This window comes from Nicotiana sylvestris, chromosome 12, assembly GCF_000393655.2.
Source record: "Nicotiana sylvestris chromosome 12, ASM39365v2, whole genome shotgun sequence".
NCBI lineage: Eukaryota > Viridiplantae > Streptophyta > Magnoliopsida > Solanales > Solanaceae > Nicotiana > Nicotiana sylvestris.
Genome location: NC_091068.1, coordinates 98810634 through 98813337, shown reverse-complemented (window position 1 = coordinate 98813337; position 2704 = coordinate 98810634). Strand labels below are relative to the sequence as shown.

The 2704-nt window shown below is 44.7% G+C and overlaps 1 protein-coding gene across 1 annotated transcript; it reads right to left on the bottom strand.

Moving 5' to 3' along the window:
* Nucleotides 1–568: 568 nt before the first annotated feature.
* LOC138883437 (uncharacterized) lies at nucleotides 569–1675 on the bottom strand. The gene is made up of 2 exons (XM_070164125.1): nucleotides 1312–1675; nucleotides 569–1209 (listed from the first exon to the last, which is right to left on the bottom strand). Exons 1-2 carry the CDS (start codon nucleotides 1673–1675, stop codon nucleotides 569–571), a joined length of 1005 nt encoding a protein of 334 aa, XP_070020226.1.
* Nucleotides 1676–2704: the final 1029 nt, after the last annotated feature.

Here is a 2704-nt window from a genome sequence, read left to right as displayed (position 1 = left end):
ACAATATTCATAGCTCAAGGAGTAATCAAGATTCTTTGGAGGAGGGTTTGGCAATTTCGACTCAATTGGCCTCAGCATATCCAACTGCCTCAATCTATGGAATAAACTGGTATAGGACTGCCCCAACGGGGTTAAAGTTTTCTTCCGCTGCAACCTCTCATTTTTGAATGCTGGATTGGGTTAGAAACTTAGGCCGGCAAGGTTTCAATAAGCTCGTGGGGGTGGGTAAGCATTCTGTGGAGCTGGGTAGGTGTTTTGTGAGGCTAGGGCACGCCATTGTGAGTAGGAAGGAGGTTGAGTATATGACTGGGCGTGGTGGACAGAAATCTGAGGGTCTGGTGATGGGAAGTAATGCTGGGGTGGATTATATGGGGTTTGGGTGTAGGTTCGGTGATGGGGTCGAGGCTGGGTATAATGGTGTGGCGGGACCCTCGGTCCAAACCATGATCCCGAATCAACTGTTGCAATATCTTCTTTCTTCTTCTTCTTTTCGATCACTCCCCCGGTACCATTCTGAATGTCTTGGGTAGTTTCTTTGATAGCCGAGTAACTCATGATTTTTCTTGATTTATGCCCTTTCTCCCACCATACCACCCATCTTTACTACCTCGTTGAAAGACTTTCCTATGGCCGATATCAGATGGCCAAAGTAAGTAGGCTCCAGAGCCTGCAGAAAGTACTCCACCATTTCGCTCTCCTCCATCGAGGGGTTAACTCTTGCCGCTTGTTCTCTCCAGCGAAACCCATATTCCTTGAAACTTTCACTCGGATTCTTCTCAATCTTAGTCAGAGACAAACGGTCTGGGACAATCTCAATGTTGTATTGGAAATGACGAGCGAATGCTTGGGACAAATAATCCCAGGTATACCATCTGCTATGGTCCTGACGAGTGTACCAATACAATGTCGAGCCACTCAGACTCTGGCTAAAGTATGCCATCAATAGCTCATCTTTCCCGCCGGCTCCTCTCATTTTACTCCAGAAACCCCTTAAGTGGGCCGCCAGGTCTCCATGCCCGTCATATAGATCAAATTTAGGCATCTTGAATCCCACAGGCAACTGAACATCGGGAAATAGACACAAATCTTTGTAGGCTACGCTCACCTGGCCTCCCAATCCTTGCATGCTTCTGAATGATTGTTCCAGGCTTCTTACATTCCTGAACATCTCCTCCTGCTCTAGGTTTTGAGGTGGTTTCTCGGTCTCAACTGGGAGGTCGAAACAAGGAGTGTAGAAGTAATGATCTAGGTCCTTGAAAGTATGCTCCGGGGGATAGTATTGGTTATCTTAGGTCTGGAATAAGGGCTCACTGGAGGACCGATGGAGTGTAGCGGGTGGGGGTGCCACAAAAATAGGGGTGGCTGGTGGAGGGGGGTATGGGATTGGTTTAGCTGGTGGTGCTTGTGTGGTTTGGGAAGTGGTGTCTTGGTAGTGATGGTAATAGGGGAAGCCTGGAGATGAATCAATAATGGGAGGTTCTTGGGATTGGGCCAGTGGCGGGATGAAAGCAGGGTTGGCGGGGTATGAAGGAGGTGGATGCCCTTTCATCCATGCCTGATACATCTCTTCCATTTGGTGTTTCAACTTATATATCTCCTCTTTCAGACTAACATCAGACTCCTCCCCCTCCCTTGACGGATCAATAATGCTTGCATCCAGTTCTTGGCCAGCCATGATCAACTTGTCTTTGGACCTGGTGTTGGGTGAGTTGCTAGAATGCCAAACAAAATAACCACCTGCCTGGACTTGATGACAACATGCAAACTTGTTAGCGATTAAGAGCGTAATGCACTTAAGCAGTTAACCATTTCTATTATGCATTTGAACGGCTGCTTACGTTATCCCGGCTTTCACTAATTCCCATTTTGCAATTTCTTTCTCTCTTTTTTTCACTCCTGCTTTTCTTTGCTTGATTCTTGTTTTTATTCTTTTACTCTCTCATTTTTTCCCCTCTCTTGTTTTGTCATTGTTTCCTTCCCACAGTTTTTCTTGTTTTCTCTCTTCTTCTTTTTTCATTTCATGGTTATGATCGAATCCTATGAGAATTGCCTACGTATCATGACGCCGCATGAATCAGACCAAGCGTAGTTATGGGGATAAGTGTAAAATAAAAGAAAGATACATTTTTTTCATAAAATAAAAGTAAAACATGCTGGTTACAACAACTTCTCCTACAAAATTTAATCATAAAAACTAACAGACTCGAAAATGTAGACTAATAGACTCCAACAAAAAAATGAGAATACAAACTCGAAAATAGACTAACAGACTTTGGCAGAAATATGAAAATACAGACACGAATGAAAATCATGAATACATAAGTGCCTCAATTACTGCTCTAAGGGCCCGCATGACATCAGTCGGTCTCGCTGCGGGCCTATGCGCCATATCTTCTTGAAGGCTAAATAGGTCATCCATGATCTGTCGGACAAAAATCATAACGGAAGCGAAGAACATGGACCTGGTCATGTCTTCACATTCGTTGCACTTCATCACAATGTAGTCTGCAATGCCCCTAACCCTTTCTCTGATAATACCCTTCTCTTGTAGCAACCGCCCGATCTACTGAGACCTGGCCCCAAAACTTATTCGGCTGTATGATTTTGCTCTTGAAGCTGCTGCGGGTATTTTTCTAGCTACGACATCAGTGCATTGCAGTGTTCTCTTTCTACTTTGGAGCTCTTTGTTTGTTTGGCCCTTTCG

Bases quoted from the DNA above. Each gene is read 5' to 3' on its own strand.
- LOC138883437 (XM_070164125.1), bottom strand. From the start codon at position 1,675: ATGGCTGGCCAAGAACTGGATGCAAGCATTATTGATCCGTCAAGGGAG. The intron at 1,210-1,311 runs GTGAGCCCTTAT...TCGACCTCCCAG, and splicing joins TACACTCCATCGGTCCTCCA to TTGAGACCGAGAAACCACCT.